General features: G+C 35.6%; 1 protein-coding gene across 1 annotated transcript in view; it reads left to right on the top strand.

The window, feature by feature from the left end:
* LOC108778264 (uncharacterized) overlaps positions 1 to 25,003 on the top strand; it is a 254,792-nt gene extending 229,789 nt beyond the window's left edge. Inside the window, exons 8-14 of the mRNA XM_018545395.1 lie at positions 556 to 690; positions 10,371 to 10,489; positions 16,411 to 16,589; positions 18,063 to 18,221; positions 19,809 to 20,085; positions 23,500 to 23,641; positions 24,583 to 25,003. Coding sequence (XP_018400897.1) covers positions 556 to 690; positions 10,371 to 10,489; positions 16,411 to 16,589; positions 18,063 to 18,221; positions 19,809 to 20,085; positions 23,500 to 23,641; positions 24,583 to 24,787 — 1,216 coding nt within the window. The 3' untranslated portion in view covers positions 24,788 to 25,003. The remainder of the gene's footprint in view (positions 1 to 555; positions 691 to 10,370; positions 10,490 to 16,410; positions 16,590 to 18,062; positions 18,222 to 19,808; positions 20,086 to 23,499; positions 23,642 to 24,582) is intronic.
* Positions 25,004 to 27,584: the final 2,581 nt, after the last annotated feature.

The following is a 27,584-nucleotide window of genomic DNA, read 5'->3' as shown; positions in this document are numbered from 1 at the left end:
CTCTCTCTCTCTCTCTCTCTCTCTCTCTCTCTCTCTCTCTCTCTCTCTCTCCTCCCCCTCCCACCCCTTCCCCTCTCTTCCTTTTTACCCTGTTTTCATGTGCGTGTAATAGCGGCATCCGTGTCGGATTTGCAGCTTACTTTCCGCAGACGCGGCGTTTGTGAGGCGATTAGAGCGAACGAAAACGCGGCACTCGAATATTTTGGTTTGGATGATACATTTACAGATTATCCCGAAACAAAATATCGAATATAACGTTTCCAAAAAGCTTTCAATCTTTCCTCCGGATTAAAAGAGAAATTGACAGACGAGGAGATCGATAATAATACATTTAACACATACGTTCCTTTTTTTTTAGAGTTTCAAGTTTGTTTTTTTTCCGTTTCCGCGAAAAGCGCGTTAGATCGCCATATCCTTCAAAATTGTCTACACGAGAATTTACAGTTGATACATCGACGGTGAATTTTTTTGCTACGGGACGACGAATTTTGATGGCGCGCATGATGTCCGTCGTAAAATTCACTGATAGATATGTTCCCGCTATCGATTTTACAGTGCACAGTCCTGTCAGTCCACGATCGAGATATTCGACGGTTCGCCGGAAAGCGGGACGCTGGATATTACCAACTCCTTGGTGAAGATTTGCAGTCCAGCGCAGTGGCTCCCGCGGGAACTCGCGAGTCAGGATAAGTAAGTGAATTCCCTTTGGTTATTAAAGCGGTTATTAGAGATACCATCGTACCGGTTTGTATAGGTAATGCATCGTAATTTGAGTTGGTAAATTTCGAGATCCCTCAGCAACTCGAAAACACGCGCGATGCTGGCTTAAAGCCGGGAATCGGTTAAGTCTCCTTACAACTCTGCGTCAGAATGGAGATTAGTTTCTAAACGCTAATCTCTACTCGCAGAGACGCAAGCGCTCAAGATGTACGTATATTAAGATATAGGATTGGTTAAGCTAGAAACACATAGAAAAATCTGAGATAATAGAACGTAAGCAGTAAGCGAATCGGCCAATTACAGTAGAAAACGTAAAGCAGTAATTTTACTGTTTCTCCACTGTGATTGGCCGACTCACTTACGTTTTACTGCCTTACGTGTTGTTTTGTATATGCTGTGAACTTTAATAGGGTAGCAATCTTGAAGTGAATTTTGTCGCAGGTCTTTCTTAGTCCTTACAGGCCTTTGTCCTGATATATTAAACGCAGCCTTTCTCCTTAGTGTGCACGCCCCGTAGTGTACCTTGAAGATTATTCATTACACCTCGGGCACGTATCACGAGACAACGGCTGAACTGACGCGCGAAATAGGAGCCAGCGTCGTCGCGATGCCAAGGAAGCAACGAAAGATCGTCGGGCACGTAATCATAAAACAGCGCCGGTAGATCCATCATCCGTCTCCATCCGAGAACTAGACGGTAGCATGCAAAGCGATACCTCATACTCATCTCGCCGGAAGTCAAAGTATGAAAGATGGCTGTAGCCCGACTCTCTCTTTCTCCCTCGCGTCGTGCATTCTACGATGCGTTTATACTGGGTACATATTCGACTGAAAAGATGTCGCAGAGGACAAACAAAATGGTAGTTATCTGAAACCGTTCAATCGTTGCCGCGCGGCATTACGGAAACCAATACAAAAGTGTACGGTTTGCGCAGCTATGTCGCCAAAGTTATATCTCGATTCTTCGATGAATTTTTCAGTAAAAATTTGGCGAGTTTAATTATTTGTAGCTTTTTTATTTTGTACATTAAATTATAGTCTATTAATTTAAAGAAAATTTAAGCAATTTCGTGCTACTTAATCTTTTATTCCTTACAATTGATTAATTTTCCAAATTATATATTTTTTTTACTTTTAACTTTTTAGAGAAAGTACATTCTTAAGTTCATAATGCCAAATTATTACTTAATTTGAGTTATTTTTATCGTTTCTTTAGGTTGTTTCTACGCTACTCTTACTCAATATATGTATTGTTAATTTAAACAACATAGTAAAGTTAAACAACTTAAGTCAAGAGAATGTAATAAGTAGTAAATAATAATTTAATGAATTAAATGACAAATAATAAACTAAATTTGAATTAAATTTATATAAAACATTTGACTTATAATAGTTTCTACTTAATTAAAACGAGGTGAAGGACAATGAGAGTCAATTCGTAAGTAAACAAGAAAGCGATTATAACATTAAAAATATAATATGAATTTTAAAGAAAAAGAATACAATAAAATACTTAGCCGCTTTTGACACAATTAAAAATTACAAATATTGTAATTTTAGAATCAACGTGCCTGCAAAATACGTTGTCAATTACTTAAAAACGGGAGCATTGTGAAGAATATCACTACGTCGACCAGCCTACAGAGGTCTATAGTTACGCTTGCTTCTCTCGCAAGTGCTAAGATACATAAGTATCTGTTTATATAGAACTTCTTTCTAATATCTCCCCCAGGCGTCTAAGGTAGGTTTCCATTACAATTATCTTACTGATGAGTCTAGTAGTGGAAACCGGGACGAAATGCCAACTTGTGAAATTCTTCGCAATCTTATTTTTCACAGAATTTGATTTATTATTAATTTAATTTACATTAATTAATAACAAATCATTAAAATTTAATATATGTCTTTCAACATATTATTAAGATCCAATAAGATGCTATAAGCATCAAATATTGTTAGATTGCGTGTCAATTTAACTAGTGATATTACTACGGTAGTTATTTAGAGTTGCGTTTGTAAAAGACTGAAAATATTTCGGCGCGCGATTAAAGAAGACTACATACGTGGTAAATAAAATTCACACATTACTGTAGCAATCTAAATCTTGCTTGACCGTCATTCGGCCTTTATTCAATTATTGTTTAAAAATTAGAATATCGGTCAATATATAATAATATAAAAAATCGCTCGATGTAAAATGTCGTAACAAGTTTCGACTCTTGGTTTGTTGTCTTAATTATATTGCAATAAGGAATTTTTTAACGTCCGAAGAGGACTCAAACCAAGAGTCGAAACTTGTTTCGACATTTTACATCGAGCGATTTTTTATATTATTATATATTGACCGATATTCTAATTTTTAATTGTGTTAAAAGCGGCTAAGTATTTTATTGTATTCTTTTTCTTTAAAATTCATATCATATTTTTAATGTATAATCGCTTTCTTGTTTACTTACGAATTGACTCTCATTGTCCTTCACCTCGTTTTAATTATTATTTTCATATAAAGAGTCCTTCAACTTTAATTTTATTAGTTTCTACTTAGTTTTTTACTGTTAGTATAATGTTAACATAAACATTGTTTACTTTCAGATTAATTTTAGAAATAAATTATTTCACATTTTAACACTCATGGAAGTTAAAAATAATAAATATTCAATTCAACGGATTGAATTAGTTATCATTGCATTGCTCTTTTGATTTAACAGTGTGGAGTGTATATATACTTGTACTTGCACTATCGTATCAAAAATTTGATAAACTTACATTAGTTTTTTCGCGCACGTCAATAACATTATAGCCGAAATTTTAGGATTCTGTTTACCTTTCATTGAACTATCCTCAGAAAAAAAGAGTTAAATATAATTCCAATATTGTCGCAAAGCGAATGTACCCGTAAGAAAAACGTAACAAAAATTTATGACATAAATTCAAACGGCTAGTTGTGCACGTACTTTCGCTCGTAACGTTACTGTAATAGAATGATTTTTACGATGGAGGAATCTTCCGATTACGCAGTAAATTCTCGCGTTTGATTAAATAACTTTATAGAAGACCGCGTGAAACGAATATATATTGTTTTTTACACAAGCATTAATATCGCGCGGAAAAAACTGATAGCTTTTGCAACATTCATACAACTTCTATTTAATTTAGCGTTTTACATTTTTGTTTTGTTTTGTTTTTTTTTTTATAAATTCTATAACATTTCTCGTAAAATGTACATAAGTACACTATATCATTGATCCTAGAAATATTGTACATACACTGGAAAAAGAGTCTGATTGCATTAATTGAAATCTGGTTGAAAATGGACAAATTACAATTTTCTGGTCGAATCTATTATATTTCTAGTTGAAATCACAAACTTTTATAACTGGACTGCTAACTCAATATGTTAGAAAAAGATGAATCGGATTCCGAATTGTCCTTGTTTCATTTCACATATGCATGTGTATGCATCCTGTCTGTGAATATCGCATTTTATGTAAAAACATTAACGTCGTTATCCATGTAATTTATACATGCGAGAGTGATTGAACAAAAATATAGCACTGCCCAGCGCTGTCTTCAAACACGGAGATAAAGCAGTCTGTTTAATAGAAGTCTGTGGTTGAAATAATTACACAGAATGTTGATTGATATGATCAGAATCTTTTGATTCGTTCATTTTCAGCCAAAAATTTTTCACAGTGTATAAAAAATAATTTTGTTAAAGTATCTAAAAATTTAACAAATAGATACGGATCCGAAAATAATTGGATCATTAAAATAATAATCTATATGACGGTCAAGCTTGTTATAGTTATTTATTTAATACAATAAAAAATATTCTGATTTAGTCCAATTTTTCAATATTTCAGCAAAACCATTATCTCTTTATACACAAATATAACATCTGCTCGTTGTGCATGGCTGCTTATGAATTTCTTTAATGACGTGGCAGATATTTAATTTCATATAATTATCACAAAGTATATACAGAAATTGCGTAGTTTCCATGTACGTAGCCCAATATTTCCTGCATTCAAAGGAAAATTAACTTTTCATGTCGCGTATCATTTATGATCAAACCCTTGCGCGCAGCAGGTTCAGTTTTCACGTTGATACGCGCGTTTTATGAACGCGGTCCTTTCGATGTCGTAAACATTTAATGCCAATCGATTTACTGCGCGCGAATAATAAATACAAGCGTGTGCTGGGCGTTGATAGAATACAGGCTAATCCATTTAATACTCTGTGTTCTAGAATTTATGACTTGCAGCGTTTGATCACAAAATGCTATCATGACCGACGAATTAAGAATGAATACCGATAAAAGGGGAAAAATTTGTGTAATTAAAATATATTGCACAAAAGCAGATCAAGATTTATTTTATTTTATTTTATTTTGCAGTAACGAATTGTTCATAAATAGGAATTACGTGAAAAGCTAAATGTACTACGCGCACGATTTAACACAAAAGCTGTGGATATTATAATATTAAATTTAAATTAATAAAATAATATACATATAATGTATTTATATGGAATTATTAAATTTGTTAAAAATATTAAACATTTAATGAAATGAGATATTAATTTTTCACATTTCACTCTATCTGAAATTATCTGCATCCATCATATCATAAATTATTACAGCAGAAATTTTTATTCGTAATACGTGTGCTTTTCCCGAGAAAGTCGAGATATCGATGTAAGAATGAGATGCCTGATAAGAATTCAAGGGAGATAGAATAGAGGTCATATCAAATGAAAAACGTGACAAGAAAGATATTTGAAAGAAGATTTTTACCCATACATATTGAACAGCGGCGTAGCACGTGAAGAGGACGAGATGCATATTCTGGAATTTTTATAGAAGAAATCTTTTACTAGATCTTTATTCCGATAATTATCCGATCATATGTTGACTTGTCGTTTCTTAGGTTTACCGTACTTATAACTATCAGACATATGCACTCTAATGACTTGAAATATAATTCAAAACGTGCTTGTAAGTCGTATGAGGGAAAATATTAAAACTACTTGCGTGTTCTTGTAACTACTTAAAACGAAAAAAATTTGATATGTACGGACATGTGGGAGGGAAAAGATCAAAGCTATTCACATACTTATCATCTGCGCGATCCGTATCCTTCCCATATGCAGCACCGAGCAGGCGTTTCGATGTTGAAGCCTCCAGAGACAAGGTGTTGACCAATCGACCGTGGAAACAGACTGTGAAGGGTCAAGCAACGACAAACAAAGGTATCGCGTGATTCCTCTCGAGGCTGAAAGCCGGTGGTGACCCACGAACCAGGATTCCGTATGGCCGATCGAAGAGATAAGTGCAAAGGGGACTTCGAGGGAGCGACGTCGTCGTCGTCGTCGTCGTCGTCGTTGGCATCGTCGAAGCAACCAGCGGCCGCATGCATTATGCAAGCCGTGGGAAATGGACGGACGCGAAATGTCTGTCGCACGCTCTACCCACCCCCGTCCCCGTTGCATCGGGGGGCGAACTTGATGCGGCCAGTGCAAAAAGAACGAGGACCGACCAACGAATGGCCAAACGAGGGATGCACGGTTGGACTAAGAGATTTCCCAGAAGAGATTTCGAGGCGCCGCCGTCGCCGCTACCGATATGGTACGCGATCGATTCGCCGGGCTTACACCCGGCTTCTCGCTCTCCCCGATCGACAGATGCGCGCGGTAAAACGTCTGAAATATTGTGATAACCTCACGCGCACATACCTATATATGTTTCCCAACTCAGAAGAGCTTCCCCAGTAGATTTGGAAAACGAATTTACAATATGATGTACAAGGGCGTTGTCTTCAGTTTTATTTAAGATAAACCTTTTTAGATAATAATATACTGCAATGATCTCTCATATTTCACAGACAAATCTATAATTTCTTAAATATGAGAGATCCTTGCAGTATTATTATCTAGGAAGATGAAATTGAACAGAGAATAGAAATAGGATAACGAAGCGATTACGATTTGTATTCTTATCGAGATGCAGAGTTCGTAAAATATTTTGATATTCTCATCTCTCGTGAACTTTGGTATCTTCCTAGATCAAAGACGGGTAAAACTGAAAAAGTCATCATACTACATCATTCACGTGGTGGTGATTGTGGAAACCACGAGCTCACGAGTGTCCGCGGGGTTTTTCTCTCCACTTGGTCATAAAACGAAGGGAAGATCGTTTCCACTCTCTACCTCCGAGAGGAACGATATTCGTCACGCGCGTGTTGCACCTCGCCGCCTTGCTGACGCCACTGGCAGTTTTTAATCTATTTTAATTTCTAACGTTTGCCGCTCCAGTACCAGCCGGTCCCAGGACGATTTATGCTTAGTAGCAGCAGTAGCAGCAACAGCAGCAGGTCGTCCGGATGCAGCGTACGTACGTACGTGCCTATGGGACTGCTGCGTGTTTTATGTTGGCTAATCTCGTAAAAATTCATGCGAAATAACGCCCGTGCTTCATCCGCCTCGCACGTTCTCCAGTCCTGCTGCTACTTGCAGCCGGGCACGTTTCCCATCGTGCGACTCGAGCCGCACCGAATTTCCGACCGCCACCTTTCGCTTCGCCCGCGATACTTCCTAAACGGTATTAAGACGATGCAAAATAAAACGAAGTAGGGAGCCTTGTAATCTGAAAATTCGATAAAGTCAAGAAAGTGGGCTTTCTTCGAGCTTTATCGTATCACAATATAAAGATAGTATCATCATAAGATAGTACAGATAATACGATATTTCAAATCATAGGATAAAACTGTCTGAAAGTGGCGTTTTTTATGTAAAGCATTTTTTTTTTAATTTAATTCAATTTATAGATCAGCTTAATTTACACCTTTAAATATCAAAGGAACGATGACAATTCCTTGGGTTGAATAACGTTTTCTTATTTTTAAGTTCCATGTGTGTTAAAATATAAATCAATCCATTTCTGTGATTAGTTTTCAAATAAACAACGTTCATATGTATGCTCTTAGCTCTTAGTAAATATAATATTAAACTTATAATCTCTAATAAAACGAATTTAACACATTTTGTTGAATTAAATTGTTTTAATTAAATTAACAATGCATTGAGCAGAGAGTAGCGTCTCTTTTAGAAATTATTAAAAATAATTCAAAATATAATTTGACATTATGAATTTAAGTAGTATAGTCTTTAGAATCATAAGGGAGTTTGAAATGTGAATTTCGAGCGTGTGAAGAAAAAGCAATAATACTGACGACGCATTAACGATGTCGACGACGATTAAAGACGAAAATCGTATCATTGTGCATCGCGCACAACACCGCTGGGAACAAAGGACCGTAAGGGTCTAATCGGGCATCGCGATTATTCAAGTGAGTTGCCCAGAGCGCGCTCTATTTAATATCCGTCCGTGCATGGACGCGAGATACATCGGGGATCAATCCGGTATAGCCATCAAGTAATTTAATCTTCACGCACACCATGTCCAACTAAAAGCCACCCCTGCTCGGGAGCAGCCAATGAATCGACACAGATCAACCGTATCGTACCATCGCTTTATCCCACGCGCTAATAAAGTAAACTGCCATTCCACACGTGTGGAAGGTATCGCGATAATCATATCGCGCTGGCTTGTAATACAGCCTACAAATAACAAGGTACTTGTGATTCACGTGCTTCTATAGCGACAATTCAGCATTGCTGGGAAAACTCTTGACGTAAATTTTAGGATATAATTTATTAAAACTTAATCAATAAATTTCATATTTTATATAAAATATACGCTGATATAATCATTCAAGAATATCAATGTTTAAATGTAAACCAATCCGTATAGTTTGATATATAAACTTTATTTAAATTTTCACACGGAATATGAGGATTTAAATAAATTATACATATTCCCACACACACACAACACACACAACATTTCCATATTCAGTTTTATCAAATTTCGATTATCAGCGTTGAAGATTAAAGACTCTCTTTTTTAAAACTTGAACAAGTGGTCGTGTTTCGATTCTTCTATTTCCATTCTCTATTTAATAACAATTTACTGCGTGTCTATTTTAATTTACTTCAATCATATTCACAAATTTTAATTAAATTCTAAAACGCCAAATGAAACACGCTACAAATGAAACATACCATTTTTTTTTTTTAAATAAACGTTTTAAACAAAAAGTTGTGACCCATTTCTGGAGACCTCGATAAACTTACCCAAAGAGATGTTGAACGTCACTGACTTCGAGCGGTTGGCGCGATATTGTTCGCGCGGGAAAGTTATACTGTTAGAAAATTGACGACGTAATTCTAGCGCTCATTCGAGCGACAAAGGGCGATCCTCCTTTCGCGGTCGTAGGACGACGGCGTCGACGGGGTGGCGTCGAGAAGGAGGCAAGGGCGGAAAGGGTGCCCGATTTATCTTGCAAAACTAACTCATAGGCAATTCTCGCGCACGCCGACTATCGAGGGCGGTTCCCAAGACGTCCATTTACAACTTTGCTCAGGGAAAATAGAGTCTTACGTGTAAGATTTACATCCTGCTTTGTCCCGGCGCCGATAATATAACTTCTGCGGAGCACCCTTTTGCACCCATGCGCGTCATGCTCTCTTGTGCACCCTTCGTCATAATGATCGTGAATTAATAATTCGCGTCGAAGTTCCCGCATGCCCCAAATGTCTCCGATGAAAAGTGTCACAAATCCCGTATTCCGGTGCATGTATATATATGTGCGCGCGTGTAACATACATAAGCGGAAATCGGATCGATCATTATTCATAGTACGATCCCGGCGGATGTCACCGTCATTCCTTCGTATTGATTGCGCGGTCGTGATGCAAAGCTATTCGACTATTTTAACGAGCATCGTTCACAATGAGATAAGTTTCGTGTATCCCGAGATAAAATCGGGATACAGAATTATTACGGTACCTTTATTTTATGCTCAATTTATTTCTAGAGTCTCTTAACTCTCCGAAGCTGATTCCAAAATCTATAACACACACCGTTAAATTCATATAACATCAAATTATACCCAATTTGAGTTATTTTTGATCATTTCTAAGTCGCTCTCTCTTCTACTAGGTTATCATAAATACCATTCTTGTGTTGAGCGTTTTTGTTGATTTAATCAAAATTGTTTTCCCCATAAAGGAACCAAAATGATACAATTTGTGTAAAAAGAATACTAATTATATACTAATATAATTGTAAATATATGTTAATAAGAATAATTTAAATTTGCAGATGTAACATAAAAAAATTGAATTGTTTAACATTTTTGACAAAGGGATTTATAATTATTAAGTGAATCCAATAGACGGTCAGTTCCCTAAAATTAATGACTGTAAAGCAATTTTCCTTGTAGACTGAAGTTGAAGTCTCAGTGTTCAAGTTTTTATATCTAATCTACACTTTCGAGTAAAATTTTAAGTGTCTAGGCGCCGACGTTTAAACATTGTCTAGCGACTGACAGTGTGAAGATTAAAGCAGCCATTCGTTGCTACCTTCGACGGCGTTTGCTCGTCGGCGAGTTCGATTTATATCCGGTTTCGACCCCGAAAAACTACGAGCCGCTCTCGCGAAAGGAGCGTGGGAAAACCATCCCTCGCTACGGATTCTCCTCGAGCCGAGCGCGCAAATGACGTTTCCTTTTTCCATTCCTTTTTTCCAGGTACGTGGAGCCGAAGAGGTACTCATCCAACGGTCGGGACATGACGGTGGTTTTAACACGCGCCTCCAACAGCCCCACCGACGAGGAGTATATGGAGGTCTCGTACTACTTTCATGACGGTAAGCCGTAAAAGGGAGCGTTGGCGTCGTCGCCGAACGGGAACGAATGCGGTCTGCTGCGCGTCGGACTTGGCAGAAACTCGAAACAAAAGATTGCAACGTCGGAAATTGGATTATGATGCGCGTCGTCGGCGAGCAATCAAGTCAACGCGCGTAAACGTCGCGAAATCGTGAGAAACATGCTGTTCTCTGCGCTCTATCGTCCGATATAGCTCACTTTTCTTATCGGTTTTTCTTCCTTTTTATTTTTTTTCTCCCGTTCATTACGAGTTACGAGTGCAATCGCGCTTCTTTACGCGCTTGCGAGAAGCTTTCTCGTTTTACATTTCCGAGTAGAAGTTTAAAAAGATCGCGCAATGAAGTTTGTCTTATAATTTGATGTCTCCCGAGTTTTCGGTCGTGTTTCTTAAATAGTGAATGACGCGTAATAAATAATTAAGAATTATCCTTCGGTATCACTCTGAATACGTCATACGGCTTCCTTTTTCCAATGCTTCTTCCATTACTTACAACTTTTTTATTAATTTTTTTTTATTAATAAAAATATATTTGCTTAGTATTATTTTATTTCTTAACGTCTGACGTTTCAATTGAAAAAAACATTTTTTACAATGTTCGTTTGTATGAAAGTTATAGCAATTGAATTGAATTGGATATGCCATATTTCCCAATACAAGTATCGTTTCGAAAATTCAAGTAACGATACAAGTATCGTTCTCATGGCATCAAAAGGTTAAGAATTATGTTGTTCTTTCAATATCTAGTAATAACAGGTTATTTTCGCCAATGTGACAATATATGATGATGGTACTTGCTCAGTACTTCTTTCTTTATGTGTTTAGTAGAAAAAGTAGCTTTGCAACTATTGTAAGATTTTTTAATATGATTGGTTCATGCCCTTAATTCCTCATTGGATTTAAATGTATAACCAATCACATATTAAAAAATCTTATAACATTTACAAAGATAAAACATTTATCTACTTTACCTGTCAAATACAATCTTTGCAAAGTGCAAAAAGCGATCGATAGTCGATGATATAGTGACGCGTTTCAATATATACTGCTCTCTAAATTCCTTGGGATTGAATCTCACTCTTCTGAAGTAAATTCACTTCAAGTAATACTGAAAATACTGCCAAGAATCGAAGTGAAATGAAATTTCATTTTTTTAAATTGTTGAAATTAATCACTCTTTATTTGAATAATTTTTTAATTCTAAAAAAAAGTGACACATTTTACTCTAATGGAGTGAGAATTTCAATATTCTATGAGCGAACCTAGCAAACATCGAATTACATATAATCTGATATATGTAGATGTAATTTCCTATTTAATAATATAACCGTAATACAACCATGTGATATAGATGATTATAGTTATATTATTGAGTTCGAAATTACACTACATGTATGTTACATATAACTTGCAGGTGTTTACTACGAAGGAATATTTCAATAAATAATTCCGAGCTATTTAGTCGAGTTATATAGTACATCTTTATCAAGAGCAGGAAAAGTATAGTATTTAATCCATAAGTATTAACGTTATAATATACTTTTTACGCGTTCTGTTAATATATCATTTTGCTCATTCTAAAAGTGAATAAATATGCAGAAAGGACATAAAGCGTACTGAACAGCAAATGTACGCATTCACGCATCGTGTGATTCTTTGTGCTTTTAGCACAGACTTGTAACTTGTATAGTTTTTGTTTTTAATCTGTAAGGATGCTTTCATATAATTTCAAAACATAGTTTGCAAATGCATACGCAGAATAAAGATTTACGTTTATTTTTTTCATTGCGTGCGATTAGTTTTTATCTGAGTGTATCTTGCGTGCGGTGATTATCATTTTGTGTCAGTATTAACGAACTACGTTTTGCGATTTGCAAATTATGTAGAGGCACTTTAAAATTTACAGAACGAATTTATCAGAATGTCGCTTGTGTGCGTATGTTAGCCAGCCTCGGTTCTAACACTGCTAATAAGAAGACGATTTCACTTTAAGTTGGAATGTTTAGAGCGCTAACGACTTCATTTTTAAAATAAATAAAACTCTTCACCTTTCATCTTAGAGTGAACGAATTTACTTTAAAAAGTGTCGGTAGTCCTACAAATTTTGTAGAACTACAAATTTTCAATACTGGTCTATTGGAACACGACTAGCAACGTCATTTTCGTGATCAGCACAAGTTGCGTCCGCAGTTTTATCATCGCGGAATCGGGTTTTTGCCCATTGCTTCTCGAGTAGTCAACTGCGGTGCATCCAAACCGCTAATTACGAGTAACTAATTACCGTAAATACGCCTCAGCATATCGATGTCAAAGCCTCGGTCCTCTCCCCTGTCCCCCTTAATCGGATGAACGTAGGCACGTCCGGATGGTAATCCTGAAATTCGCTTGGCACTCGACCGAGGGATTCTGGTTGGCTGCCGGAGGACACATTCACGATATCGACGCGTCCGTCCTCGCAAAAACAGCGGTCGCGCTTAATCCCGTTTCAAAGATTAGATTTAACCTCGATTAAGTAGCTACGACCTTTTCCTTGGCTAAGTAATCTCGGAGATTAAAATGAGACCCTAGGTATATTATACGCGCTCTCGCATCGGGCAACTCGTAATTATTCGTGGTCGGATAATTATTCGTCCGCGACTGTTACATCTATTTTGCCGAGTAAAACCGGACTACCGGACTATCACAAGCTTGAAAGCGCTAAATCTAAATTCAAAGCGGGAATGATGGTGCGTACACAGTGTATGTTCCGCGATTTTTAATACTTATAGAACTTTATCTGTATAACGTTTTGCATATAATGAATAATATATAGGGGAGAATGTTCTAAATCGGACCGTGTTCCAAATCGGACCTTTTTAATTTAAATAAATACGGTTAAGCAGATTTGCGTGCTACTTATAATGTGAAATCCTTATGAGATACCGAATATGTAACAGTGCAGTTTGGCAGTACTTCATCATAACGTCCATAGAATAGACGCAAATACGTAGTTTTGGCTGTCATGCGAAAATTATTTTAAAAAAGAAAATTCTTGTAAATCATTATTTAAAAGATGTTAAAAATTTGAACGGTAATTGATTTAAGAGATAATTAAATAGTGTAGAATTCAAAAATATCAAGAGTTTTGTGATTACTTTTGCGGTTTATTGTAAAATTTGTTCCAATCGTTCAAAAGAACCCGTGTCCAAATTGAACCTATACAAAAAAACACTTAAAAGACGAATAAGCCAGCTAATTCATCGAAGAAAGAAGGTTCGCCATAACCTGATTATAGTACTGGTGATCGACCGACCAGATCTGGTCTAAGGAACACTAAATCAATTATCATGTGCCATCAGACTCAGATTGATGGAATTTTTTATTGATTTTAATTCTAATAAGTATAAATTATATTTTTATCTTTGAATCTTAAATTGCTCGTTTTTACTCAATACCAATAAAGATTAAAATATTTTAAAATTCTATCTAAAAGTCTATAAAAATAGAAGAGGTCCGATTTGGAAGTCATAGTTCCAAATCGGACCGGAGAATGCATTTTTACATTTTCCATTATAGTTTGACACAAGTAAGAGATACGTCAATATGGTCTGAAGCAAAAATGAAGGGAATTAAATAATCTTTCAATCGGCACCATTTATGATCGGACTTTATTTACGCCTTATAGGGAACAAAAACTGCAAATAGGTCAGATTTAGACCACTTTCCCCTATAGTATTGTATATATTACAATAATAAGTGGTGTATATAAAAATAGTATAAAAGTAATATAAAATAATATGAATACTGTATTTGTAAAAAAAATTAATTTAGCTTTGAAATTAGTTAATATTGTACTTAATTATTTATTAAAATAAAAATCTATTTTTTTACCTAACTAACGTAATATATAAAAGGCTCTCCATTTATCGGATATATTGTTCTCTTTCTCGTTAATTTAACTCGGTTTCATTAAAGTCGAAAATTAAAATCGATCAAGCGTTTTGGAACACAAGCTAATAGTGCACGAGATAAAATTTTAACGGACAGAACGAAACGCGGACAGCAGTAATTGAATTTTGATATCGATGAGATTTTAAACGTCGACCGAATTTTACGACACATCATGTCGACATCAAATTCTCGTTCCAATTTTTTTTTACGTTTACGAAATGGCTACCGATCTCGCTTGTAGCCGGTAGCTATCGTAGGTCACAACAATTCTACGAGCGGCATATACTAGATCCAATCATGGACTATTACAAAAAAAAAAAGCGTAAATGACAAGAATCAAAAGTCATGCCTGATGACAAACTATCGCCATCGATAGGACCAGTGATTGACGAGAGTGATCGTGTCACCGGTCAACGTTATTACGTTTACACGTGTTACAAGTGTTACATGCTATGCACTCATGCCTCTCGCAGTATCTCTCTATTCAATTCGTGGCGATCGATGAGTACAGTCATCCGCGACCGGCGTTTCAAGTCTTAAATAACGCAACGTTGTATTTAAATAAAGGGAAATAAAGCGCGCACATCGACCGCGTTCGAATTGACCTCATTCGAATCGTGACCTCATTCGTCGGCTTTTTTTTTTTATTTCACGTTCGTGATGACATCCCACATAGAGACATTACCATTCCCCGCCGTTACTGTTTCATTTTTTCCTTTCCTCTTCAAGGAGGCGACCGTTGAATATCAAGATCGAACGTTTTCGAATTTCGTTCTCCACTTGAATTCCGGTGCCTACCTTATCTCGCGTTGAGTACGATCCGGTGGCGGAATATAAAACTTTATGCGACCCGGAGAGACCGATCTCCTTATAGGAAAGGGGTTGAAATTCAACCAGGCGATCCCGAATTGCCGCGAATAATCATGCGAAATTGCCGTGTAAGAAACGGAATGAGGGAATCCCGTCTCTGGAGCGAACTTCGACTTGAAATGAAAGTGCCCGTAAGGCATTTACCCACCTATAACTCGTAGAAATATATATCCCTCTGACTGCGAGAAACTGTCTTGTGGGAAAAAAAATTAAGCTAAGAGGCGAGGAGAAGAAAGTTACAAGAGTCCCGCGAGAGTTCAGCGGATATGAGCGAAGCAATAAAACGAAGATATTTTATATTTCAAATCGCCTGGGTAATTTTCTTGATTGACATCTCGAGGATAGTAATTTTTACGTTTATATTACATCATATTTTGTTCCATTCATTAGAATAGCCTTGTTGATTTATTAATTTTATAATTAACTTTTGTCAGAATTTATTAAATAACTGAAAAATTTCTCCCTCTATTTCTCTCAAGATCTTCTTCTTTATACATTTAAATTAAATAAATGAAAGAAAAGATCCTATTTTTAGAGAATTCAAGTGAATCTTGATGTTTAATATAATATATTTATATACAAATTTCCGCAAACACAATGCAATTGTGTTTCAAGCCCGATAAACCGAACCAGTGCGCTTTATAGAACTCAAAAATGTGTTTGCAAAAATTTGCTTATTGAATGTTATTAATCATCAAGATGCACTTTGAATTCGAAAATAGAATTTTTTTTTTCTTATTTGTTTATTCTTATATATATCGATCTAATTATTACTTGTAACAGATTAGAATTTGTCTTCAATTATTTCTTTCTGTATCATTTACATTAACTCCATTACTTTATTTGCAATTAAGTTGTTGCACAAGAAATTATATTGCTGAATAACAGAAATCTCAGGATATTACTTTATGCACAGAGATTAAATCTTTACAATTTATTTTAATACTAACCACTTTTTTTGCAAAACTGAAATAATGTATTTGCGAAAATTTGCATATTAATATTTTTAAGCATTAAGATCCGAAAATAAAATTATTTCTTTTAATCGAAATAATTTTTCTCGACATTTTCACAAGCAACACACATTTTCGTCTGATGCTCCAGAACGTGAGGGTGGCACTCAGCAGCCTGCCAGCGTGTGCGACGTCGAATATTACGGGTTGACGTCGCCGGTGGAAGGTTCGGTGGTGCATCCGGAACCGCATCGGCTGTTCGCCATGGAAGGCCCGGTGAAGTGCAGGCAGCACTTTATACCGGCGCCCAACCAATCGGTGGTCATTACCGTGAGTTTCCCAATGAAATGTCTAAACTCTATCGTCCGTTTAACACATTGAGCACCGACTAATTTTTATAGGTGTATCGCAGGAGCCGAAACTATCCAATGTTTGGAAATTATTATTTTTTATGCAATTTGAGAACCTTGATTAGTTGTTTTAGTATATTGCTGGAAATCACGGAAATCTGTTACACACGATGTATGTCGTCGAAAAGAGTACCTAGTCAATGTCATACGGTGTGTGTCGCTGGCGCTCAACGCGTTAATCGATCATTAAGAATTCAATTCTCATTAATTTATTCAATTTTCGACGCACCGTCTCTCACATAAATAAGAATTTTTGCTTGTTAAATTAACTTAAAGAAAAAAAAAAAACTCTCGCGCATACTGCACGAGGGAGTTTTAGAATTCGAAATCTAAAACTTTCTATCTGTAGGTACTCGCAACGCGAGCCTTTAATCCTCGTAGAAATAATATTCCGCAGGATCAGACGTGGTTCCGAAGGCAAGACCACGGATTCGCAGCCACGGGTTTCAGTAACTTTTGCGAGAACGATAAAGTGCAACAATTGAATTCCTGGTGGAAACATACCAACTGTAATCCCACACTGAACGATACGAACGTCGCATCTGTGTTGCGAATCCATTGCAACCGGGAAAATCGTGCAACTTTAATCCGTTATGTCGCGCTTACATAACTCATCCTTTCACGAAGTGTACATACATATATAGAAATTTAGATTTTTGAAAACTTTATAAATACATAATTATAAGGTGTATAAAAAAAGATATTATAAAAAGTACTATATAAAAGGGTCATCTAAAACGTTTCTTATATATCTTATCGTTTCAAATAATCACTTAGAATTAAATATAAACGTTGAGAAGTTGTGAGGTTTGCGAATTATCTCCCTGTTTTAACCTTTAGACTACTGGAAAAGCCACTTTTATGGATCTGTACAAACCTCGATATTCTGCTCCATGTGTATGATACTTATATAGAAAAAAATTTCGAGAAAAAAACCATTATTTTAATGAAAAAGTGCCGGCACTCTAAAGGTTAATATATAGTTAAAAGTGTATTTAATACAGAAAACTCACAAACTTCATAATTTTTCTTTGAAGAAAATTTCCATGAAACTTTACACACAAAAATATTGTGCAAGCGTTAATTTTGATAATTTTATCCCTTTTAAATTCAAAATAGTCATGTAGATATAAAAAATATGTGTTTCTTAAATTTTTATACCAAACAGCATATCAAGGAGAACCAAATCGATTCCGGACAGTTGCGATATCTTGTCTGTTGTCAGTCTCTTGTCAGTTACGGGAGAGACAGCGAACAATTAACTAAAAACTGCACGTATGGCTCTCGATAATTAATTAACCGTGTTTTTGCCATTCTTTTAGTCTGCTTCCTTCATTCCGCCCGTACAGATTTTTACTTGCACTTTTTGGAACGTTGATGCCTCTGTTTGCAGGTGAAGGGTAGCACGAAGCAAACGCCAAACAACCCGTGCGAGACCAAGTGCGGCGACAGCGGCTGCCACTGCGTCAGCAAGTCCCTGGAGAGCATGGACCACCTCCTGCTCGTCTCCGAGACCGGACACATTGTCACCTGTCTCTGTGGGAATTACCAGGTAAGCGCGCGAGCTACGGAAAAACTTTATTCCATGGCCCCCGCATCGAATGAGCGTCTTGACGCCCTCAACGGAGCGGTCGCTTCCACGAGCACTTCCGTTCCTTGAATGCCGCGAGATAAAAGCTATCGTTATTACCGCAACTTTTATATCCTCCGCATTGTCACGCGAAAACGTACATTGTAACGGCGATGTCGTTAAAATATATCGCTTGCGATACGCAATTTTCTGCGAATGCTTCCTTATGCGTATCATATCGTTTCTCTCAGCTAGATAGTTCTTTTTCTTTTCCTTAGAAAGAAAATTCATTACGTGCTGGACTTTCTTCAAAAATCTTAAATACATTTTTGCTATTATCGATAATAATTAATCATCGTAAAGTGAATCTCTGTGCAGGAAAATTGTGTATGTGTTATTTGTGGAAAATTAATTTAACGTAATATCGGTAATATACACTATGTTATTAACGCTCGCATGAAATGTATATCAGTTTCATTAATATGGTTTCAACATTTATCACAATATTGTAATGTAATCAATATGAATAAAAAATTTAAATTTACGGTGTAATAATCGACGTTATTTTTTAGTAAATTTAATATGTGATTGTTACAACGAATGTATAATATGTACCACTAAAAAATAAAATGAAAAAGTGGCACTTGTTCGAAAATGCTTTGGAATTACCAATCTTTGAAATTTATATTTAACTGGAAAAATGTTTAACAGGAAATTGTCAACGTTAATTATAATGTATTCAATGCAAAATACATTTGCGACAAATCTCGCGCATACACCGCACAACTGACCTGACTTTGACTCTATCCATATGATGATTATTAATAGACGTATTATCAGATTACACCTGATCGAGTGTAATCGTTAGAGTAAGTCTATAAACGGTAATACGATTTCGATTCGTGGGAGCATCATTTCATATTCAAATGATCATTATTCCGACACATTAGGGCTATCATGCAAACAACAAGATAAATCTGTGTAATTTAACAGTACAGGGTTAAATCCGAAATCCGCGATTGATAATTAAGCGTATTGCCTAATTGTCAATAAGCCATCGATATTTCTTCTTCCTACATTATTACGATCAGTATCTCAAATTTATTATATTACTCTATTATCTCTTGGTATAGATAATAGTTTTCCTTTACTATACACACGATAGATCGGTCTCTGGTTAATTTTCATCGTTTTAACAAATGTACAAAAATTATAAATTATAAAAATTAGTAAGTGATTTTTGTATATTTATTATTAACATCTATAGAAAGTATTCGCAAGATTGTGTATTAAAAAAGTTGTATATAAATGTTATAATTAATTACTTGTTTCTAGTCTAATCTAGTATGAAAAAAAAGAAGTGCGCTGGACACAAACGATCCAATCGTATATACTAAAGATTATGTGTACTGTATTTTATTTCAGCTCTTTTATCGATATTATTTTCAATTTCTCAACGGTTATTTTATAGTCCTCGCTTTTTTTCCTCTCTCTAAATTGCTCACCATTTTCCACATCGTATCCCTCGGCCTTCATTTCATCCGTCTAACGGGATCTATCATCGCGCAGGATTGGCTTCCGGTAGGCATTCGTAGCTGGACCCCGGTCTACATTGAGTGGTCGAGGTCGTCGAGGGCGGGCCTCAATTTCCACGCAGCCTACAAGTTTATCAATGACACTTACTGCGGCGATCACACAACGGCCGAGCCGGAAGGCGAGGTCAATGGCGGTGATCTGGCGAGCGCCGGACTCAAGCTGAATCAGTATTACCAGCAGAAGTGTACCTGGATTCTAGACTCACCGATCGACCGGCAACTCGTCATCGAAGTCAAGTCCACTCAGAGCCGTGAGTAGACCTTGTGTCTATATCTCTTCATTTGTAGAAGCTGTTCCAATAAAACTTCAGTTACTTGTACAATATTTTCATAATTATCTTATAATAAATATATTTAATTAAATTTAAAAGAAAAAATATATTTAAATTTATTTAAATATCATAAATATATTTAAAATATGATTCATGTGAACTTTAAATTAAAGCTTTTAAATCGACAATAACAACGCATAATTATATTAATTTACTTTACATAATTTTTTTGCATATAGTTTGTGTAAGAATATTTGTTAGGCTTTTATGTCAAATCAAAGAAATATAAGTTATTCTTGGAATTCATTAGTTTGTAGTTTTATATCTTGCAAAAGCTGCGAGCAGTTTAATAGTACGAAAATGATTTATTTAAGAGAACCTATCTACGTCTCTCCAGGGAACATTCAAGCGATTTATCTTCGAGCGGCATTAAAAGAAAATAAAAAGTAACGCGTTCCGAAGCGGCGTATCTTTCGCAGATCTTAAACATTAAAAATCGTTACTATAACGTAATTAATTTTTTTGCTATAATGAACCTGTTGATATTTTTACTAAAATAGCTTCGACTTAACAACAGCATTGCTTGTATTATAGATATATGTATATATTATATATTTTACAAGTGATTACATTCTGAAACTGTATAGATATATTTCGATCTTTTATTATTTTTTGAAAATCAATCATCGTATCAATGATTTTTTTATTGACAAGATATTTTCAGAAAATTCAAAAATATTAAAAGAAAACTATTTTCAAGCTAAGATAGTATTGCTTCGATATTTTATTGTCGTGAAATTATTATATTGATGAGGACAACATTCTTTTCAAGTTGTTATCCTTAACGATGTTCTCCTTCAACTCTTATCTCGATAAGCGCAAAATTCTAGTCTACGTCTCGCAGTAGGATTCTATATTCTCAAGAATTCTATCCGCAAAATTCTATTTCGATCCCGGTCGCGGGGCTCGAGAGAAAACAGAGATAGATCATCCTACGTACGACGCGCCTCGTCTCTGGCGACGACACGGCGAAATCTTCTCTCGATTGCTTTTCTTCCGAGACCGCCGGAATTTCTATCCGCGCCATTGGCTCCGCCGCGCCGCCGTCGCTGCCGCCGTTGCCGGCGAACGAAAGGGTGAAAGTTGAGGAAGAATAAGTCGGGAGGGTGAGAGAACGTCGCGGCCGACCGAAGAGACAGAGGAGCGTGGGCGCGAAACGAATGGCAGTGGGTCGCGAGATTAAAGAGACCATCAGATTTACCACGACAACGGAAACTAAAGCTTTACCGTGTAGAAATCACGTTCCCTCTTTCTCTCACTCTTATTTTTTGCATCATTCTCCCTCTCTTTTTCGCCCTTTTCCACCTTCGTCGCCTTTCCGCCTTTCCCATTTCTGCGGTACGTAAATCGTCATTTTACGAGCACGACAAAGGCGACTGCCTATCGCTTATATTCGAGCTTGGGAATATTACGATTGTTCCTCTCGAATGAAATGCAGCATGAGAAATATTGTTCTCTCTGATGTAAGGATAGCAGCATTCATGGCTGAATTTACTTTTATTTCTACAACTGTATGACGCCATCATCCCCTTCAAAATTGATCACTCAGTACTATGGGTTTTTTTTACTGCGCGATATTATTATTTGATATGATAATTTCAAACGATTTATTTATTTATTTATTTATTTCAATAGTATTCTTGGTCTATTTCAATTTTTCCTGTTTTCTCTGGAAACTCTTGTATATGGCGATCGATCGATGTAACGGGATGTATGTACATATATGATAGCACAATGAATTGTGATCTGTACGTTCGTACAGGAAAATATCATTTATTGGATGCAGAGAATATCCTCTGCAATGTTTCAAGAAAATGGGGTTTTATTGGTTCAATATATATGAATGATAGAATATTGAATTCGATACAAGAAGCTTTGATTTATGCGGATAGATTACGCGGATGAAATTTGATTGAAAAAAAGGAAGGTTTTCATTCCATATGCTCTATCTTCTTATGTCAACATCATGGATACAATTACGACGCCCGCATTTGTTCACTAGAGGAGTGTGGCAATAAAGTAACGAGTGCATTATTGAATAAATTAATGAGGCTTCGTGCATTTCTATTCTCATTTTATGATTTTATGAACCGCTGCGGGAATCGAATTACTTCAGTGACGAGACATTCCACAACTCCGCCATAGAAATGTCGCTGTCGCCCCGTTCCTTTCATCTTCTCATTTCTGCCTTCACGTCATAGCTTTTTCATTTTCTTTCTCCTCGCCATCTTACAGATTATAAGTAGAGTTGGAATCATAACTAAAGCAAACGCTGGAAATGGTTTTAATATACCTCTCAAGTCGCGGTATCACTATGGATGCCACCGTGTTTCTTTCTTTTCGTATTCTCTCCTCTTAATTATACTTTTTACGAAATTTTATTTACGAATGATGCAGCTTTTTATATGAATGGTTTACCATTGTTTTTCATGTAAATAACAAGAATCCTGATAATAAACAGAACTATTAACCTTCTCATGCATGCATATTACTTCTTGTGGGGAAAATAACTTATGTAGAAAATGAATAAAGAAACGAAGGCGTATTATATTCACGCGTACAATTGTTACGAATTATTAATTATTTATATGCATATAATTAACTAGATTAATTGTCGAATACTTTGAAATAAATAAAATATTACTTTGAAATATTACTTTAACTCAAAAATATGAATTTAAAAAAGATATTTAATCTGACACAAATTAATTTAGAAGAGATATTCTTTTTTGTTGAACAAAAGTTTAAGATTTAATGAATAATGCTCGTAATGCTCTTTGCACTTAAACACTGCATAAAAGGACTCGTAATATCCGTAATATTTATGATTTATTTGGATATATTACAACACTTTCACAAACACACGTTCACGTTATGTCCGTACTTGGAGCAAAAAACACTACCGTGTTTTTTTATTCGAACCATCGAGTTGACCGAAGGCACACTGATCATAAGGCTAAATCCTAAAAAACGGCTAAGGCCCGATTTTACCAATGTAAGATAGATTAACTTTAATCTCTTAATTTATTATTTTTGTCAAAATTAGTAGAAGGTAAAAGATAAATGAAACCGAAATTAAAATTAATCTTACATTGCGGTGGAACTGGGGCTAAATGGATAACATTTTTAACAGACTTAATAGATTGCTTGGTGCTCCTGTTATATATATATATATTATATATATATATATATATATATATATATATATATATATATGATAAAGTTGTCTTTATTCTTTTTTCTATGATAAGCATTAAGCTTTTATACAAAAATGGGATAATACCGAGATTCGCAACGCTGTCCGCTCTATGCAACACTTCTTCTACTTAACAGGACCGTGCACGGCGTGGAACCTGACGATACACGAGTACAAGAAGAACGGTGACCCCGCCGGAAGCAGACTGTACACGTTCTGCTCGAGGGACACGCATAAGAATTTCACCCTGCCGTGGAAGATGAATACCGTAGTGGTTAGGTGAGTTTCTTACCCTGACGCTCGGCTCTCGCCGATTAACCTGGCGGAAGTTCCGCCCTGATCTTGTCTATTAGCTACGTTTAACGATAGTTCCGCGACAGTTTCAACGGAGGAGATTATGACACGGTCGGCTGAAATATAACGGCGTTTTACTGGTGTACGCGATCGAACCCGTGTCTCTGTATGTATAACTGCATAAAACCACGGTGGATTGATGCTCGCGTGATCCATTACTGTCGTCTGGCGTGAAGAAATTATCCACTGATTAACAATCGGCCATCGTTCATCTCGCCTTACGATGGCAATCTCAACCGCTGCACTTATTACTCCCCTTATTCCATAATCTGCACGATATAAAGAAAAATATGCTTAACAGCAGCTTCTTCTAAGTATTTTTCTCAATGACTCTGGCAGTGATCAATCGGCATTCGAATCGAAAAATTACAGTCATTTCTATCATTTTTGTTGGCACTGCAAGAATAATAGTTCTATCTGGGATAAATCTGAGAAATTAAAAGAGAAAAATACAAATGAACAAAAAGACTCATAAGTTAAAATAAATAATAATTCAAAAAAAGTAAAGTTCGACACAGATTGAAAAGCCTATAGTTTTGTAAGCAGCATTATTGCTATAATATTTCACCTTATCTGTGGTGCAGTTTCCTCTATATTTCTCTATAATATAATTCATTTCATTCATACTTTAGTAAAGCTATTATTATCATCATCGCCAGTCATTATCTTCAACTTTTAATATTTATTGAAAAGATATTTTAAAATATAAAAAAATCGAAGCCAATATCTTCACATTGAAAAATATAACAGAGAGCAGTTTTATATAAACCACATAATGTTCGTTAAAGAAAAGAAAAAAGCTTTGAGCTTATGAATGAGAGATCTTATCAGCGCATAGGATTGAAATTTGATCTGCTTATTTTCAGACTGCAGGCCCTTGGAAGAACAGCCCCGCAATATACGATGAGATGGCGAAGTCAAACAGTGATCGCCAACACTCGCAAAAGCGGATCATCGCCAGCCCCGAACTGGCACGTAGTACGTTCCTCGAGTAAGGCTGAGCCGCGAGGAACGGCCCTCGTCCTCGTCCTCGTGTTCACGATCTTACTCGCGCACCAATTCAACTGTTGAGACTGTTAAGCTCGGAGAAGCTCGCGTTAATGCACACACTGTTCCTGTTAATCGAAAACCACGAAGCCCACGTTATTGTCTCACGTGTACATAAATGGTAAGGACTCGCGCTGGTCCTCGTTTTACGTCGCTCGATGTGAGACGTTTTAAGAAGATGGCACATCTCGGCACCCTCCCTCGATCGGCAGTCGAAATTTCGCGGACTGGCTCGTTAATCCCCCGCTGCATAATTATCATGAGAGAAATATTTTAGGATGCGAAAAAGAATGCGTCGCGCGATGCAGGAGATAAATATCCTGAGGAAATTTTAACTGATTTCTGTTATATTTTTCTCTACAATACACTCTACAATATATGACCTAATCTTATTCGCGCGATGCGAATGGAGAGCTAACGAGCCAGAGTTTACCGTTCTCCGATCGAATCATATGCATATATATACATATTATACACACACAAAAAACACACACGTATATCGGAATTAAAGAGAGTGATCAGCACGTCTAATAAGCGATTATCTCGCACAATCGACTGTCATTTGATCTAAAGAAATGGATCTGTGAAGTCTTTAGATCGTCCACTTCTCATCCGATTAATTTGAAACTTTTTATATTCTCTATGCAAATAAATAATGAAAGTTGCTTCAAGATTTTTCATTGCTCACTCCTCACATTTTACATCATTATTTTATTACATATTGCAAGAAAATATTATTCTTTAATATTATTTTTTAATATATATTCTATGTATATTTAATGTATATTTTCTAATATGTATTTTTTAAATTTATATTCTTTATTATATAAAACATTATTTTTTAAATATTTTATTGTGGAGTTTTAGACGTCTTATTTTCCAAAACGTTTTTTATAAGCTGTTGAATTTTGATTAAAACTATAGGATTCTATTAAAAAATCGCAATCTCTTCTATTCTTGAAAATATCGTGTATTATTTTTTATTATATTTTCACGATTTTTATAGATTTTTCAACTTTTATTTGTAACATATTAATGCCAGCGCGCTGGCATGTGTATATATTATACATATATAAAGCAGATTAACATGCAAGAACGCGATGCACGGATTTGAAGTAGCGAGAATCACACGAGTCACTTCTCTCACGCGAATGCCAAATTACACGTGTAAGAGATTACAACCAATGGTATATAGCGGCATGTGTACATAGATAGCGGCGTTGATAGAATTTGTACAGAACACAATTAATTGTCTACCCTAAGTCTACGGATTATTGTAAAGTAACAATAACATAAATAACGCGGCTCCGAAACGAAGGAAGAGAGAATGTATTTTAACGAACGAGCTTCGCGTGCCCGAAGGCACTTCGCGATTTATTGTTATACGTTTTGTCAGCCGAACGGGATGCCTTTATCTTAAACGAAGTTATATTGATTCATATCTTTCTCCCTCCCGAAAGAGAGAAAACAGAGATCTACAATTAAAAACCGACATTATACATCCATTTTCCAAGTGTTTCACGATAGGGCGCGCCGATTCACTGGCAAATTCATGATTAATTATTACTGGAGTAAAAAAAGAAACGGAAAAAATAAATGCTAGGTCGTAAATATTGTACGCAATTCACCAAAATGCCAGCCAGTAAAACCAGATCGCAGATCGCGTACTTCGGTTGTACAATAGTGCGAATATTTCTACGATTTTCCATTGATTTTATAATAAATCCACAAAAGATCATTTTGCATTTAACTAAGTATAATGTAATATAACGTATTGGCCTAAAAGTATAAGAATACTAGTCATTCTTTGCATTTTCTTTAAAAGAATTTTTTGTCTTAAATGCAATTGTGCAATGCAATAAAATTTGTATTGTTTTATTACGTATCATTCTTAATAAATTCTAATTTTTATATACATGATCTCGTTTTGAAAAAAAAATATATATACATATTTACCTTGCGAGTTAAATATTCTCCATCATCCCGTTGAGCGAGACAGATAGAAAACAAAAAACAGACGCTACACCACAGTTATAGTTACTGCTGGATAGAGCATCTATTCTTTTTCGCATTGTTTCAAAACGAGAAGAAGAAGTGTTTAGCTCACAAGTGAAATTTTCTATATTGATATATATTGATATATATTGTATAATATCGAAATTTTGCTATCTTTTTTTAATATCAAAGTTATGTTTTAAATTCTTAGAAAATAGCTCATTAATTTGTATAAATTTTTTGTTATCATGACTATTAATACATTATAATTCATATCAAGAATTTTGTGTGAGAATGTTTACTCTAACAAACCAAATTATCTTTATAAACCGTTACTAAACGAATTGAATTCATGTTTAGCGATATAACACAAAAAAGACCCTCATGTGATTATGTTATAATTTGTAAGATAAGTATAACCACGTCGAAGAAACCTCGTCAAAACAGATATGAAAGTCCGTACCTACTTAACTCGCAGACCCGACTGATATTGAACGAGAATGAAATCCAAGGTACAGCAATATACAATTATTATGTAAAAAGCGTAGAGGTGAAAGAAATTAATTTCCCAGATGGAAATACGATAAATGCCATACGTCTTTGTGTTCATGCAATATTCTCACATTTGTAGAAATTGTGTTCACTGCGCATTTATATAATAGCTGGCTTTTCGTCTGAAAAGCATACCGATTTTACACAAACGTGCGACCTACGAAAGAAAAATACGTGTTACATATACATGTATTAGCCGCGTATATAAAAATATATATAAGTCACAATAAATAGTCAATTGTTTCATATAAAGTCTAAATAAAGTAAAATGAAA

Source organism: Cyphomyrmex costatus, unplaced genomic scaffold, assembly GCF_001594065.2.
Source record: "Cyphomyrmex costatus isolate MS0001 unplaced genomic scaffold, Ccosl1.0 scaffold5, whole genome shotgun sequence".
In the NCBI taxonomy this organism is placed as follows: Eukaryota; Metazoa; Arthropoda; class Insecta; order Hymenoptera; family Formicidae; genus Cyphomyrmex; species Cyphomyrmex costatus.
Note: the sequence above shows the minus strand (reverse complement) of the source record. Positions and strands in the feature narration are given on the sequence as shown.